Raw genomic sequence first — 16,285 nt, forward strand, 5'->3', positions numbered from 1 at the left:
TCTTCATATTAAATAATTATACAATCAAAATGTGACCAAATTTCTTAATTTGAGACTGCTAAGTGGACGCTGATTTTACGAGTTATTTAATACTGATCTCACCTTGTCTCCAGCCAGGATCTTGAAGGACTGCATGACCTGCTCAGCTGTGTCAGTATCGGCCGTCTCTCTCGTCATAAAGTCCAGGAAGGCATCAAACGTCACATAGCCAGTTCTGTTAGGATCCACAATCAACATGATCCTCTGGAAGTCGGCCTCCCCCTGTTTGTCATAGATAGATTTAGGGCCGTTAAAAAACTCCTAAGAATAGAATGACGCCTGTAGCTTGTAGAAATAGCAGAATATATGTTCTGCTTGACTCATTAACTGGCTGATTGGCATTTAACATCATGCTCAAGAATTTATTACTTGTATGACAGTAGTTAATTAAAATGTAGAAAAAACAGGAATGTCTGAATTAAACCACCAACCTTCACCAGGTAATTGACAACATTTTCACTCAAAAGACACCTGATCTGCACAGTAATTGTATATATATCTTCATATGAATGCAATACTAATGAATTTGATTCCATTTGCAATTTGCACTGATCTTGTAGACACTTCACATATAGGATTGTAATTAAGTTCACAAGTTGAGAAAACCAGCTAGAGATCAGGGGAAACAATTGAGTCTCATCAGGTAAATGGCAAACTTCTAGACATACATCTTCTTCCAAAAACCCCTTAACATTTGTACAGCATAGAATATGTATAAGCACATTCAGGCCAAGGAAAAAACCCTTATTAAATATCTACTTCCAAAATGTAAAGCATTAGTAAAAGTATACATATAATGTCCTGCCCAAAATCTTCAGTTTTCTTTGCAAACCTAGATAATATTTTGTCAAGATCCAATAAATATGTCATCAAATGGGACTGTCAGTTACTCGTGAGCACAAAATCTTATAAAACATAACAGCCCAATCATAACATAACAGCCAAATCATAAATGTCACACTGTAAAAGTTGTCTAATTTTATGTGTACCACTGACCTGCCTGTCCTCTCTGATGTTATAACCCAGGCTGACCAGGCAAGCCTTGAACTCCTTCGGCTCCAGTCTACGGGTCCTGTTCTTGTCAAAGTGGTTGAAGGAGAGACGGAACTCATTCATCTGTGACTCACTGATGCCCTTTGAGTCTCTGGTCAGAATCTGGTTCTCCACCTCATTGATGTTGCGGGCGATAGCTGTCAACAGCTGTTCCCAGCCCACACGCAAAGTCTGAAGAAAGCAAAAGACATAGGTCAGCAAGGATTGGAGTCATGTATACTTACATGACTATCAAAATTTCATCTGCTATATTACTTACCTATTTACTTAAAGTTTATGTTCTGTCAAAAAATATTTGTATATACACTGGAGATTAAATGTTGATAGTACACTTACTTCTATGTTTTTTTGTTTTTTTTTTTCAGTGAGCTGGGTTTGAGCACCATACTCAAGAATGCTTTATTTACCATTTATACATTACAGCATTCCGTTATGAAGGTGGATAAAACTGAGAGCCAAGTTTATTAACTAGATAGAAAACGTACATTCTGATTTTATAGCTGCACCTGAGTCAGTGGGAGATGGATTCAAGTATGTAACCACATTTGTTAAGGACTGTTCACTGTTTACATATGTTGTCTAAATCTTCTATTTGCAAGATATTCAAATCCTTGTTATTTTGCAGACAAAACATAATATCATCAATACGTATCGTGAAAAATCCTATGTTAGTAGGTCAACACAACTCTAACATGTTACCTCCATGGTGTACTGAGTGTATCTGTTCTCAAAGATCATGGCCTCCTGAACCTCCTGTAAAAAAGTAACACAACAGGAGCGATCAAAGACACTGGCTGAAAATTCATGTAAGCCTACACATAAAATGAATTCATGTACATGTTTTACATTAACATCTACATGTATAGTTCTGCCAATTACAAAGCAGAATCTATTGCAAGCCTCATGCCAAAAGTCATTCAACATTTAACCAGTTTGAAAGCTTCACAGCAAGAATTCATGGTATTCAAGACGTGTAAAACTATACAATGAATCCCAAGAATGTGAATAAGTTTAGAATCTGAACAGTTTCAGGTTTCAGAAGAGAAAAAAAAGCATCAGAATAGGCTAGAGTTTACACAGTTTGTAATTATCTTTTTGAAATGCATTAATATTTCCATTGTAACACTATTCTGGATGAGAACTCCACAAACCTGGTGCGTCCTCTCGAGATCGTCCATGTTGGGTTTGTACTGAATAACCACCTTATCGTACTGGTTCAGTTTGTTCAACTGATCCTCCAGCGAACTCTTGCCTTGGAGACCAATGGAGGCCACCGCGTCCAGCTGGGTCTCGATCCACTGACCCACCACATTAGCTTTAGCAGCAAACTGCCGGCGAAGTCGCTCGTTGTTCTGTTGTTTGATCATCTCCTGCTGCAGGATATTGTCTCTGTTTGGCACAAGCTGTTTCACGTCACCCCACTTGTTAGCAATGTCCTAAGGGACGCAACAACAAGGTCATACAAGGTTAAAACTTGACACAAATTAGTGAAATGTCCTTATTGAGCTGGAATAAAGTGATACAAAAATATGACATCAAGGTACGAGTGACAAAGACGAAAAGCTACAAGATGCATGCGACTAAGATTAACACACTGCAAAGCAGCTTGTTTCTTTTCTAGTTTTAAGACTTTTACTGTAACGCTTTCTTTTACACAGGCAACAGCAATAATTAGGATAAATTAGGAAAATCTTTGGTGCTTTAGTAGTAACTTAATGTACATGCGTTAGCTTCTCAATAGCACTATCTGAAAACAATGACTGATCTGTCCTGATCTTGAAAAAATAATATTCAACATAAAAATTACAAAGCCAATTCACGAATATCGGTGCTTTTTCCTAAAAAAATCATTTCCAATGAACTTTAAATTTCAAAAGTGCTACTATTCAGCAAATGATTCAAATAAATTACTTCGAGCCAAGAACCATGAACTGCAATAATGTATCTTCTTAATGAATATCACAACATTTCAACCACACTCTCCATTCATGACACAAAATCACAACATTAACACAACTGATGCCGTTTGCTTGATGCAAGTCTCCATGTAAATGGCACAGTCACATGACAAGTACCGGCTGCATATAATGATGGAGTCTGCATATAGCATACCACAGAATCTGGAAACCACAATAAACTGCAACATTCAGAAATTTACTGATGGCTGATTAAAAACATGTAACTGTTCACAGGGATGCATAACAGTCTTCAGGTATAAAGCAGAGCTGAACATTGGTTTAAAAATTTCTTGTGCACAATGCAGCATAAAAGTTAACACACATGTAAGCTGAGCTGAAAATTGGCTTAACAGAAAGCAAAACTTTTCGTTGAAGAATTTGAAAAATTTGATGAAGAGAAAGTAAAAGTGAAAGAGTTTACATAATGGAGTCAGTGATAGAGAATACCAGATGGGAGAACTGAAACCATGTAGAAAAAGCTCCTGTGAGTAATGACTAATAAATAACGGATGTATAACTTATGTAACATAGTGTCACTTATTACATAAAGAATTCAAAGTATACAAATTAATATAAATTGATATCTCACTGACATTTACTGAATATGTTGGAAAGCCCTAGTTTTGTCAGAGTTGCTTCTTTTGATTATGCAGTCCTCAGATTATATTAACACAGCTGAGTTTTAACAGTTTCCAGTATGACTTTCTTGCTTCGCAGGAAAAGGATCAATAAGTTAAATGGTTATACTGCCAAATGTAAACCATTTTCCCACAAATTAATAAACAATAAACAACCACCTCCAAAATGAACAATTCACCACAACCTAAAATTTTTTTAAATGAATAACCATGTGATAATTATATTTCTGAAGGAACTTGATTACAATAATATAATGATTTTCATAATTCTATGTCATTCAAAAGTTAAATCGCCCTTTATACTTTAAAAGTGCTCTACTTCAGAGTTGGCCATTGACCTCAAACGTAAATAGCTATATATGTATATGTACAGATAAGACATGTGAAGCTTCTTTTCACATGGCTCAATAAATGCATGTAATGTATCTCCAGATGAAATGTTAGAGGAAATAAGATCCCCTTAAATCACCCGGGAACTTAGATCCAAAGGCCACACTTCCATTAAGCCAGATTATGTATACATTCATGCTCATTACTTTAGCTTTTCATGCATAATTTATAAAGTTGGTTTGCGGTAATCCAATTCATGGCTGTGGATTATTTTCTTCCTGATTTAAGCAATGTAATACTTAAAATTTCAGTTCAATTTTAAAACGTCATCAACAAATAATGTTAGATACGATAAATCAACGAGCATTAAGGCACATGACGAGCAGTATTAAGCCACATGACAGTCATGTGAGCCATGCTGCTAACATGGATATCATAATACCACAGGATAGGTCAATATCACAACAACACCACCATGTCATTAGGTCAGTATTTATACATTGTGTACAATGTAGTAGCCAAGGTGCACTCCACTGCAGCTTTGTCATTTTAGACAGGATCAATTTTAAACATTTGATTAGAATTTTACTTGAGCTATTCATTTGACAAATTTTTGTGTCTGGATTTCAAAAGTAATATTATAATCATCTTGAATCTGTAGACAAGGTTTGTATCTTGCCAAAACGTCCAAGCGGGGCGAGAATGAAAAGCTGCAGACTGGTGGGCAGTCAGAGTTAGCAGTGGTTAGAGTAAGAACTTACAACTGGCATACTAACCTCCTGGGAAAGACAGGCAAAAGACAAAGTCAAAATAGTTATAGCACAAAACTCCCATCACACAAACACAAGCAAGTGCTTCATCTCTCAATGAGATAAGGCTACCATCAAAAAATTCACACAGTACATGTAGTTTGGAAAATTCAAGTGGTTTAAATTTATGGTCTGGTTTCCCTGCTACATTAGCACAGAATTTTGTTCATGCTAAACAATTTTGTAAAGTGATGATCCATACATAATTTAATATTGGTTGCCCATATTTACTTGGCACAAGAAATGAAATATACACGTATGTATTTAGAGACTGATATATAGATACTAAGTTTAATTTTTTTTTTTTAACAAAGCTGCTGGACCTATCAGGTGCTGTAAGCTATTCCATGCATTGTCTTGCACCACATTTACTCCTGTCAAGATTTGTGAAGATCATTGGTGATAACATCATGAATTTACATTGTGAATGGCATGCTCTAACGCTGTGCACTGAATTAGCATTAGGAACACTATATCATCACAAATCTCAAAACTGTTAAACAAACATATATTGTAGTAACTAAACACACTTCACACAGAGCAAGAAAATATGATTTTTCCCTAAAATTCATTGAACAATGATAATAAGGAAACAAAGAGCCCGATCAAGGGCACATGCCAAACAATCTTAAAAATGAAAACCTTCAGATACCTAAAATGACACCTACTAAAGAAGACACCCAATAAGACAGAATCTTGAAAAGATACGACAAACGGAGAATTCAGACATACGAAAGAACTATCTGAACACAGATCACTGCAGCATATGTGAAGTCCTCTAACTAGTACAAGACAAGCTTAACTGCAGAAAAAAAGTTCTACACTACAAATTAACATCAATGAACTACCAAAAGAGAGATCTGAAAACCATGCGATAAAATCCCAAAAAATTCTCCACTATAGCATGCAAAAAACAGAAGTATTATCATGTACAGAATACCACAGATATAAGGTACTTTCAAATATCAACATAGGTAGTTGAAAAAGTCAAAGTTTTTCATGCCTCCAAAAAGCAAAATTAAGACAAATTGTGTTTTATCAAAATCTGTTTGCAACATGACTATCTTCACCAGGAAAAAAACTGAACTTCCATGGGTACAAGAGAAATCTAAAAGTTGTCAGAATCTTGGAACTTCTGGTGTCCAGGAATGAATAATTTTGACCTAAATTGATGCCTAAAAGCAATGTTCATCGCTTCATGCCAGAAACTATTCAAAAATTCAGAAACTGCCAAATTCCTGATGAACTTTCCAGGAATACTGAACCATCCAATGTAAAGGCTGAACAGTCCAAAGTGAATGCCAAACTATCCAGTGGCACGTTGAACTGGTATGTCAACAGTAATAAGTGTAATGCTAAACATGGGCCATGAACTACCTAAACAGTGCCATGAACTGTAGAACGATCCCTTGAGAACTATACTCAGGCACCATGAAAAATCCTTACGAACTGTTGTCAATCTAATTGTGCATTCCATCATTCAGCATTTAATGTAATACACTTCAAAACTATAGTTACACATGTTAAATCTACAGTGAGCCTGGCTTGTCTGACATACCTGAGGACTGAGGGTGGTGTAGGGGTTATCAGGCGGAGCCATCCCGTATTGCTGGGACAGCCTCTGTACCTCCTGAACCAGTGAGATGATGGTGTTGAACTCTTTGTCAGCCTCACCCAGAGTCTGCTTGAACTGCTCGTGGGCATCAATCAATCCCTAGGGGAGAGAACACCATTATTAACACACTGAACATTATCTTTAAGTATGGGTACTGCTAGTACCCAAACAGTATATCGCCCATAATAACATGGAAGTTTTCACCAACTAATGACCACAAGGCATTAGATCAGTGAAAAATCTGGTGAAATTTTGTGTGAGTTAAAATCAATGACTACTTAAGATGGTTTTTCACCAACTTTTCACACTTCTGTACTTCTGTAAAATTACATTAAATCAGAGGTGATTACTGCACTTTTTACACAGCATTTCCTAATATAAACATATTTACAAGACTAACCACATTAGCTGACACAGTTCCCATGTATTCTGCTCATTCAGATTTATAACAAGCAATCAGGTATTTTCCTCAGTTCATCTTCCAGGAAAATAACAAATCATAAACTTCTGCAGCACTATCTTGTTCAAAAAGTAGAACGCTACATAAGCACACAACACATCCCATTTCCTACTATACACAGGAATACACTTTAATTTTCAAATGGTTCTAGATGGTCTCTTAATAACCTGTACCTAAAATCCAATTATTTCCATATCACAGAAAATTACCTCAACAGAATTTGATAAGAGATAATCTGATAATTATTTACCTGAATCTCTTCTGTAGTGTGAACAATGAACATGTCCATCAAGTCTTCTTTGGCGCCATCCATCCAGTTGTTGAAAGGCTGAATTACAGAAAATACATGGATACTGATTTTGTACATACATGAGTATTAATCCAATTGCACGTTAGTCAATTTAGATTGTTTAGTTGGGTTTTTTAATCATTCTTCTGATTCCTGAATAATGAAAGAACAACAGTAATAACAGACAAGTAGTATCTCACTGATGAATCATTATCTTAAATCTCATCTTTCTTTAAAATACATGAAGACAGAATCATACTTCACACCCCAAATTGTAAGACATACACGTAGCTGTAAACAAATGCAATGACACCATGTTTGAGCAAAATAACATCAAGATATCAGGAAAAAAGTAATTCACACTTACAGCTGCTCTCTTGGCAAATTCCAAATGAAGTTGATCTATTCTTTCTAAATCTTTTCTGCTTCCTACAAACATAAAATAATTTAAATAAATGTATGAACAAAATAATATTTAACAATAAACAGACAGAAGTCAAATAAATCTTAGAGGTTATTTCACCTTTTTAAGTATGTACAGATCCCTGTCATATTTAGGTATGTACAGATCCCTGGCATATTAAAATGCATGTTGCCATCAGGAAGCCGTAAAATAACTGTCTCCGTATACATTTTACGAGGTAGCATTATTGTAATTCTACTGACTTTCTTATATGTACACCAGTTTGAAGTGGTACACCAACCAACCCTCGGTAAACTCACCTCTAAGCCATCTCTACGTTTCTGTGTCAGTGTACCCAGCCTATCCCACTGATCACAAATACGCTGAAAACATCAAGTTTTTCACATTAGGATTGGGTTAATAGCTTAAAATATTAAAATTTTACATTTTTATTTGTAAAGTCTATTAAGCCTTGCATTATTAAACATGTCAGGGAACAAAGTTGCCAGCTGGCTACAAAATAAACGGAATTACTTCCATCAAATATATCCTGAAAAGAACAAATGCTCTCACCAATGTGGCTGCTGTGAGTTCAAATGATGGCTCCCTCTCCAGCCATAAGTGGGAAGCTCTGCAGCAACCTGCGGGTGGTCATGGGTTTCCCCAGGGCTCTGCCCGGTTTGCTCCCACCATAATGCTGGCCGCCGTTGTATAAGTGAAATAGTCTTGAGTACAGCGTAAAACACCAATCAAATAAATAAATAAGAACAACTGACATCAATATCTTCAACTCCTATCTTTCAAAATTAATTAAATCCTCTACAAGTCTCAAATCCAGAAAAACTTTACTGAAGTCTTACCTGACAGCGAACATTAACACTTTGAACATCATGGTAATCTAAGGCACTGAAACCAAAACAAAGACGTATCAAACTAGAAGATGAGCAAAGCCACCACCAGAGAAAACAAGACATGTCATAAATTTATGCACATTTAGCACAGAAGAAAAAGTTGTTTTTATGCTGCACCAAATGTCAGAACCCAAGGTCTTTTTACATAGTGAAGAGGTATAATCGCTAAGGTCTGGTGCATAGGGAATATTTTTCTTGTCTTGTCAGTATACACATTCATTCGCATTTCATGGAGATTGCAAAAGAAAATAAAACTCTCTTAACAATCATTACCCCAGTAATCCATCCTTGATCTCCAATATTTATATATACGTCAGTGAATGACTAACTCACAAATTCATTCACGCTTCCATCAAATCAGCAAGTATTCATTCAATGAAATATTTACTGTACAGCACACATCACATGGTTCAACCAGGGAGCAACATTTACTGCACACCACACATCACATGGTTCAACCAGGGGGGCAACATTTACTGCACACTACACATCACATGGTTCAACAAGGCCCGCAACATTTACTGTACATCACACATCATATGGTTCAACCAGGGGGTAACACTGACTGTACACCACACATCACATGGTTCAACCAGGGAGCAACATTTACTGTATATCACACATCATATGGTTCAACCAGGGGGTAACACTGACTGTACACCACACAACACATGGTTCAACCAGGGGGCAACATTTACTGTACACCACACATCATATGGTTCAACCAGGGGGCAACATTTACTGCACACTACACATCACATGGTTCAAACAGGGGGTAACATTGACTGTACACCACACATCATATGGTTCAACCATGGGGCAACATTCACCATACACCACACATCACATGGTTCAAACAGGTGGCAACATTGACTGTACACCATACATCACATGGTTCAAACAGGTGGCAACACTTACTGTACACCACACATCACATGGTTCAACATGGTCAAAACAAAATTTTACACAAAAATGCAACGTAATAAAACTCATAGTAGTATTTTTATGAAAGGCGCAAAAATATTTACAGAGAAAACTCAGATTCAGACAAAGAAAGAATAAACGCTGGATATTCCATACTTCGTATATGGAGGTAGTTTGAACTAACTAAATGTCTGATGACCCTACTGGTAATGTGATTAAGCCCTAACTATCCCACTAGCCTTTGGGCATGACATACTTTAGTTCCTGAGCAATGGCTGCTATCTGCTCAACTCTGTCTTGATGGGCCGCAAGGTCACTCTCGAAAGCCTCGTGCTTCTTCTTCATAGCCTGCACAGAAACAAAGAACACACCATTAAAATTGGGGAATTAGGGAACTTATCTGATTGTTGTTCACTATCTTACCCAGAAATTTTTCTCTTATCTGATGTTAGTTAGTTTTATCTGTGGAAGTAAACAGAAGTGCCCAGGGTAAATCAGTAGAGTATACTAAAACAGCCAGAAACAATGTGCAGCCAGGTGTAGTATCTCACCTTAATTTCATTAAGTCTACACCTCTTGTAGTCCTGAGACTGCAGCATCTCCTCTTTGCCGTGAGCCCATTCCTCATGGATGTCACACTTGTGTTTAAACTTCTGAGCTAAGTGATCTAGACGCTCAAGCCTGCAACACAAAATTCACCATGTTCCAAAAATAAATAACTTTTTCCTCATTCATCACCATCCCCAAGGTTATATTTCTTGTCACTGTTTATTTCTCGTTGTATCTGTCTTTATACCAACAACTGTACGGAAAAAGTCCTGCAAAGATTCAGATGAAAATTTAGCCAATAAGGAATGTTGTGCACACAGATTACCTTCTGTCTTCTTGTTTTCTAACATTTCGATTTTTTTTTTTTCACTGCAAAGATGTCTGCATTTGAAACCCACGACCATTCGCAGGTTGCTGGACACCTTCCCACGAGGCAATTTTAGGAAAACTGTTATCTTGATGGGACAAAGAATTCCAAATTCTTTCTTACAACTTACCTTTGAAGTTCAGAGAGAAGCCATTCCTCAAACCCTTTCTCTGCATTTTCCAAGCCTTTCCAGGCATTTGCAATGTCCTGTTGTGAAAAAACAAATCAAACAATACATTAATCCACAGCTAGTATAAATGTAATTTAAAACAAGTACTTATGAGAATTTCTCCAGATTTCCTGAAATATTAAAATTATTTGTTTTCATATTTTTATTTCAGAAACTTTCAGCACCTGCTCAAAATTCATTAACTGGACAACAATTTCCCACAGCTACCATACAAGGGATTTCCTTCTCAGAGAGAAAAAAAAAAACAAAAAAAAAACACTAAATTTTAAAAGACCTAAACCGCTTTGTTTTTGAGAACTTAAAATATGTTTAAGGACCAGTTAGGCAGCACTGCATAAAAATAAAGACGAGAGAAAGTATAAATTTCAATGCGTGACATTTACTCACCGAAACCATCTTGCCCTCTGTAGGCATGTAGGCAGGCCTGTTGCTAAGGCGTAGCCTGGTCTGTAGAGTGTTGAAACTGTTCTCCAGACGAGCCTTGTCCTCCAGCTTGGGCGGTTTGTGTTGACGACGGTAATCACGGAACTGGTCCAGCTTACCACGGGTTCCCGCCAGAGTGTTGTCTGTCTGTCTGTTCTCCAGCCACGGCTTTGTCTTTCGGATCCACTCCAAAAGCTGATCAATCAAAGGCAATAATCTTGTATACCATACGCAATAAGATTTTCTACGCACAGACAAAATGTTACAAAGTCCATGACAAAGTGAAATAGTCAAGGAACAGACAATGAGCTACGAGATCACCAGGGCCAAAAAATATTCTTTTGTCATCTTATTAGCTAAATGGTTATGGGTAAGGCATCAGCCAAAAAGGTAAGTAACCCAGTTAATAGATGAATATACCATTGGTTGCAGAATTCGGAAATATACATATCCTCCCATTTGCTGTCCAATGAAAATGGAGCATTTTGTCAAATTCGGGATAATATCCAATATATGTATTACTCTAATTCTTCAACCTTTCCGCATGTTTGCAAGGTGTTGTACTCACGTCTGCAAGGCATTATTCTGTGTAGACTGATAAATTAGACTTTTGGTGAAGTCCAGAAATTGGCTATCTGAAACCAGTGTAGTTTTGTCTCCAAAATCAGCTTAAAAATATGCAAATATTACACTGAAAGTTGCTCTTTCATATGCGAAAAGGCAGAGGAATAAGGGCAGTATTATCATTTCTTGAAAAACATCAGCAGGATCGGAAATGTTGATGTCCAGTTGAGCACCAAATGGAGCATGTGACTATCTACTCACATCACTGGCCAGGCGCTCATACTCCTCCATCAACCGCTCATTCTCCTGGTTGACTTTCAATACTTTACAGATTCTGTTAGCTGCAGTTTCAGCCTGTGAAAACAAAAACATTTCCAAATTATCTCATGTAATTTTATCCATTTTTCTTTCAGATAATCTTGATTTCTCTCATTATGAAGGCAGATTCATGTAAGCTCTCTTAAAACTGATACACACACTCAATAATATGACAAGACTGGCACATGAAATAAAATTGTTTTCCTTGTGGTTTTGCTTTATCTTTAGAGGAAATAATCATCCCTTATCATTATACAGAGAATCTCCTTATTGAAAGACCTTCCAATCTTGAAGACACTGGACTTATCATTATTCTTAACATCACCATCATCAATGTTGTGTCTTTAATTTGAAAACTGTCTTTCACAAAAGAGAAGAGAGCTTTAATCTAACCTGCTGAGCTCCAGAGAAAGCATGGTAGTAAGAGGATACATAAGCCATGACAGAGCGCTCGTCTGGCTTGGCAGAGTTCACCATATCTGTGAAGACAAATAACATACACATACATCTATATGAAAGTCTGAAAACTTGAAAAAGATGGAATTTAGTTCTTATCACTGTAAAGTAATGACAGTTTTATTAACCCATAAGTGAAATGAATCAGAATTCCGCAAAAGGATTTTAAAATTCTGTATTTTATACTTTGGAAAAGTATTCAATGGCAGCACAGGAAAAAAGTAATAAAAAAATAAAAAAATAAAAAAAGAAACAAAAAAACACACACAATACAAAGGCTTGAGATAACTGACCTTCTGCTTCCAACATTCTTGGAATATCAAGATGTTTTTCAGCAATATCGAAAGCCAGGTTCAAATTGTGCATGGGGTTGTCCTGTAAATCAAATACACTTTAACCTTAATGTCACCAAAAAGTATACAAATAATTTACATATAATTTTAATGAGATAGACAGTTTATTTAGATCAATGTCTTACATTTTGAATGGTAAGATATGCAATAGTTGTAAATACAAATTTAACAATAATTAATACAGATATTAAGTATTATAAAGACAGAGTAACTTAATATCAACATTCCCCGATACATACTTAATACCACAAAACAAATAAATAAACTGTAAAATGTACTTTAAAGAATGAATTGTTAGTGTGTTTATATTTGATATTTTGTTAGTTGGATTGCCTAGCGGCATTTCTACCAGCACTAAGAACAGGTCAAGGAATGGGAGAGACTAGTATTATAGCTCTACTGTGGTTTCTATGTGGAGGGTATGGTTAGGTCAATGGTGGGGCCAAACTAGGTTAATGTGAAATCTCTATGTAAACTACAGTGGCACCAAAAGATTTCTCTTTTTAATGCCTAATCAATATAAAGATTTAATAAAAGTCTCCAAAAATCACTGATGTCTTGTTATAATACCCACTTCATATCACCCAGTGGTTCCACAATGTGCTTTAATATGCCAAAATCAATGAGTCAACACTCACCCTGTAGTGAGGTGTAAATGTAACTTTTGGTAACTATCTTATTCTTTATTATGACATATGACCACTTTAGGAACACTGCTGGTAGAATTTCTTCATTCCAGTTTCTGAAACTTCCCAAAACTAGTGTTATCACTCAGTACCGTACACCACAAAAACCTTTTCCCATTAATGCTTAAATTCTTTAAAGGTGTAGAGAAGAAATTTTGGAAGTGTTCCACAAGCAATATCAATGTGGATTTTGTGAAATTTAATAACTAATTGATTAGCACAGCTTTAGAAAGCTTTATCAGAGTAGTAAAACTGACATCAAATATGAATTTTATTTCAAACTTCACTGCAGAAAAATCTCAATATTTTTAAGGTATAGTTCATAAAGGAGATCACTCGACAAATTAAGGGGAAATGAGGTTAACACTGCTGTTACAAAGAACACTGCTACAAGGGATACAAAATCGATGTTGATTGGTTGACAGATAGGATCTCCTGTGTTAAATCCTGTTAAATTCATCATTCATGGTTGAATAAATATACCATACTTAAATTGTAGCATAGGCTAAGCATAGAGTAGGTTTGCCCATCTCTCACACCAGCCAATCAGAATCGATTAGGTATCCTTATAACTTGTGTAATATGAATGAGGGGAGATAATCCAGTTCACACACCATGCCTTACAACTTCAGAATAACTGACCTTCGTGTATAGTATTACCAGAGCACTACAAACAGTAAACACAACTCCAAAAGGGAGACAAATGTGTTACTAAATCCCTATAAAGATCAAGTGCAAGCACCTGTGTACGCATATGAACATTTCACTTCTCAGTAAAACTTAAAGGATGACTATGTCCACCAGTCCAACAAGGAAACTGATAAACATCATTGATAAGCTCTTGCTATAATGTTGTTTGGAGTAGCTTAGTTTCCTGCTCTTACATGTAACCTACATATAGAGGTATTAGCATAAAAATATCCAGGACTAAGTTCTTTTAAATGAGGTATCAGTACCTAAAGACCAAATCGGCACACAGTATGATATGTTATATGTCTTCCATAATAACATACTGTAGATTTTTTTTTGTGATACATGTATATGCGATTACAAGTTTATACCTCTCCCAGTTGAGCTGACACACTGCATGCCCATACAGCAGCATATGTATAGATGCATGTACACAAAGCTTAGGCAGAAAGACATAAACTATAACATACAAGGCACCACGTAACTTTGCCAATTTATAAATGGCAGAAATACCTTTGAGAAATTAAAATGTCAAACACTAGATAGGAACATTATAAAGTACAAAAATGCATCGACAATATCTATTAAAGTAAAATAATGACTGGATCAAATTTATATCAAAAATGACCACAGTCTACGTCAGGGCCAAGTTACGCATATGCATGTAGCGAGGCGCCCAACTTACCTTTGTTAGTTCATCATACTCTAATAACTCAGGGCGATGTCTATGTATTAAGGCACAGAAAGCCAACCCATCCTTAAAACTGCAGAAGACAAAATTCTCAAGAGTAACATGCAGAAAAGAAAGCAACAACAAAAATAAAAATAAAAAAAAATAGGAGAAACCAAAATAAAAAATAAATAATCGCAGATTTCGCCAGGGAACAAATTGGAAAAGTCTTCTAGGGAAAGGTTAGTACAGTACGTGCTGGCGAGCAACTTTCACAATCTCACAAGATATGTGAAAGTTATGGGTCTCAATGTTAAATACATCAAGTTCATTCCATGTGAAACATCTATTGGAGATGCGCAGATCACACATAGACACACACACACACAAAAAGAAATAGTTGGTGGCCTGAAATTGATAGTTTGCTTGTTATTCTTTCACAGTTCTCCAACACAATTACTGCAGTGCAACAATGCGCAACAAGAAAACTTTCAGCTTCACGCACAGGAGCATTGAGTATTCTTGCAAGGGGAGGTTACTGAGCTAAATTGGAGGCTGGGCTAGTACAAAATAGAGATGAGGTTAGAAGAAGCAGAGTGACGCGACTACAAGCAGTTGTATAGAGGAGCGCTGCTGGCACATAGCTTTACCCGAGACAGTTTGTAATAGTCAAGCAGCTCAGGCCGATGTCTGTGAATGAGCGCACAGAAGGCCAAACCATCCTTCCAGCTGAAATGGGACACATCAGACAAATGTATATATTAACAACAGTACTGGTCATATACCCGAAAGTGCACTCCTCACAAGTTAGTCCCGCAAAACCCCACTATGTGTATCTTGTGTAGCCTTATGTCATGCTGACAGTCCCAAAATGGAACCAGACAAAATGATGTACACATTAAGCCCCTTCATGTGCACCGAGACTTTTCCATTTTTTTTATAGGAGAGCAAATTACATGTGGAGAAAATTGGCCTGGTGCATGTAGGAGAATAATTTTGCCACACAAGTCATGGACAAGCTAAGACAAGATAGATTTCACTGAAAAAAGTCAAGTCATGGACAAGACATTTAATCAGAATTCACTGGGCATACATTTTAACAGTTTTGCCAGCAGGTTGTCCGTTCAACACAATGCTAGCAACACAAGACAGACAATATTCTGCCTGACTAACTGACTGCATGTTTTGTCCACCAATCTCTCCAAACCCCAGTAATGTTCTTCACACATTTATGGTGGGATAGACAGAAAATTAGCTACTTAGACTCGTTCTTTTGCCAATATTACTTTACTTGTACTGCTGGTAGCCATGCTGCAGGCATTTCTTGATGGAGAAAACCAGGAAGAGGTCTGCCTACAGAAGTGAATGACTAGCTCAGCACTGACCATGTACAGCTTATTAATGTTAAGCATAAAGAATTTTTACAAAAGCTCAATGTGCCATCCGAAAATATGATAAACAGTAGTAACTTCATTTTAATCATTTACATTTAAAAAAAGGATTTATGGAAGATTCCACTAAATTTACATCTACATTATTACAAAGCTCTTAGTTAAGGGAACCTCTTGAACAGGACTAATACAAATACCC

The 16,285-nt window shown here is 36.5% G+C and overlaps 1 protein-coding gene across 1 annotated transcript in view; it reads right to left on the reverse strand.

The window, feature by feature from the left end:
* Nucleotides 1-16,285, reverse strand: part of LOC135468638 (alpha-actinin-like) — a 47,933-nt gene that overhangs the window by 2,555 nt on the left and 29,093 nt on the right. The window contains exons 5-21 of the mRNA XM_064747002.1: nt 15,346-15,424; nt 12,590-12,671; nt 12,234-12,319; nt 11,784-11,876; nt 10,923-11,153; nt 10,476-10,552; nt 9,981-10,110; nt 9,686-9,777; nt 8,455-8,500; nt 7,911-7,977; nt 7,559-7,620; nt 7,153-7,230; nt 6,386-6,541; nt 2,244-2,528; nt 1,792-1,845; nt 1,036-1,263; nt 103-261 (exon numbers count right to left, since the gene is read on the reverse strand). Of these exons, the coding sequence (XP_064603072.1) occupies nt 103-261; nt 1,036-1,263; nt 1,792-1,845; nt 2,244-2,528; nt 6,386-6,541; nt 7,153-7,230; nt 7,559-7,620; nt 7,911-7,977; nt 8,455-8,500; nt 9,686-9,777; nt 9,981-10,110; nt 10,476-10,552; nt 10,923-11,153; nt 11,784-11,876; nt 12,234-12,319; nt 12,590-12,671; nt 15,346-15,424 (2,005 nt within the window). The remainder of the gene's footprint in view (nt 1-102; nt 262-1,035; nt 1,264-1,791; nt 1,846-2,243; nt 2,529-6,385; nt 6,542-7,152; nt 7,231-7,558; nt 7,621-7,910; nt 7,978-8,454; nt 8,501-9,685; nt 9,778-9,980; nt 10,111-10,475; nt 10,553-10,922; nt 11,154-11,783; nt 11,877-12,233; nt 12,320-12,589; nt 12,672-15,345; nt 15,425-16,285) is intronic.

This window comes from Liolophura sinensis, chromosome 6 (genome assembly GCF_032854445.1).
Source record: "Liolophura sinensis isolate JHLJ2023 chromosome 6, CUHK_Ljap_v2, whole genome shotgun sequence".
Classification (NCBI taxonomy): domain Eukaryota; kingdom Metazoa; phylum Mollusca; class Polyplacophora; order Chitonida; family Chitonidae; genus Liolophura; species Liolophura sinensis.